Source organism: Sphaeroforma arctica (genome assembly GCF_001186125.1).
Source record: "Sphaeroforma arctica JP610 unplaced genomic scaffold supercont1.12210, whole genome shotgun sequence".
In the NCBI taxonomy this organism is placed as follows: Eukaryota; class Ichthyosporea; order Ichthyophonida; genus Sphaeroforma; species Sphaeroforma arctica.
The window spans coordinates 1-753 of record NW_014028348.1 but is presented as its reverse complement, the minus strand read 5'-3'; the positions used below and the strand labels follow the sequence as shown (position 1 = coordinate 753).

Sequence of the window (753 nt, the reverse complement as noted above, 5' to 3'; positions counted from 1 at the left end):
TATATATATATATATGTATATGTATATATATATATGTATATGTATATATATATATATAGAGTTCAATGCAAATCCTCCCTTGGCTATTGGCCTAGAGGTTGCAATGTTTATAGAGGCATTGGTTTATTATTGTACGGCTGGACATACACAGCATGTTTCCTAAAATGAATTACTAACCCACCACAGTATTATCTAAATCTTTCGCGCAAGGCACATACAATTTCCTTATTTGTCACCGACTTGGGCTTTGCTTCAGGCTTCGCCTCGGGGCATTGAACTTACATACTCCAATAACTTTAAAACTCTATTCAGGACGACAAATGAGTGATATGAGATCGTGCGTTCATTTAGCCTCCTTTGACTTGACTGTGTCGAATCTAATTCTTGTTACACTCACGTCACAATCAGATCGCGTTGCTACTGACGGCAAGATCGACAGTGATGCTGCTGCAATTGTATGCGACCAGTCTGGTGAGAGACAGCCAGGATATAAACTCAGGCACATGGTGCAGGAGGCTGATAAGGATAGCGATGGCGCTATTAACTGGGACGAGTTCTTAGAGGTGTGTGTACGATACCAGGTTTACCCGTCCGTATTTGCCGTTTCTTTGTCCGTATATTCTCAGGATCCATTGCCATGCCCTTGATTCGTGTATTTTGTTGGGTTATTTTAATTTTATTCTGTCTGCTCGACAGCCGGATCAGCTCTTTAGTCGTATATATATATATATATATATACATACATATACATAC

The 753-nt window shown here is 39.6% G+C and overlaps 1 protein-coding gene across 1 annotated transcript; it reads left to right on the top strand.

The window, feature by feature from the left end:
* Window positions 1-320: 320 nt before the first annotated feature.
* On the top strand, window positions 321-563 carry SARC_17811 (hypothetical protein; the record flags this gene model as incomplete). Its single annotated transcript, XM_014288101.1, has 1 exon — window positions 321-563. A coding segment is annotated over one exon (243 nt), but the record flags the coding sequence as incomplete, so codon positions are not given.
* Window positions 564-753: the final 190 nt, after the last annotated feature.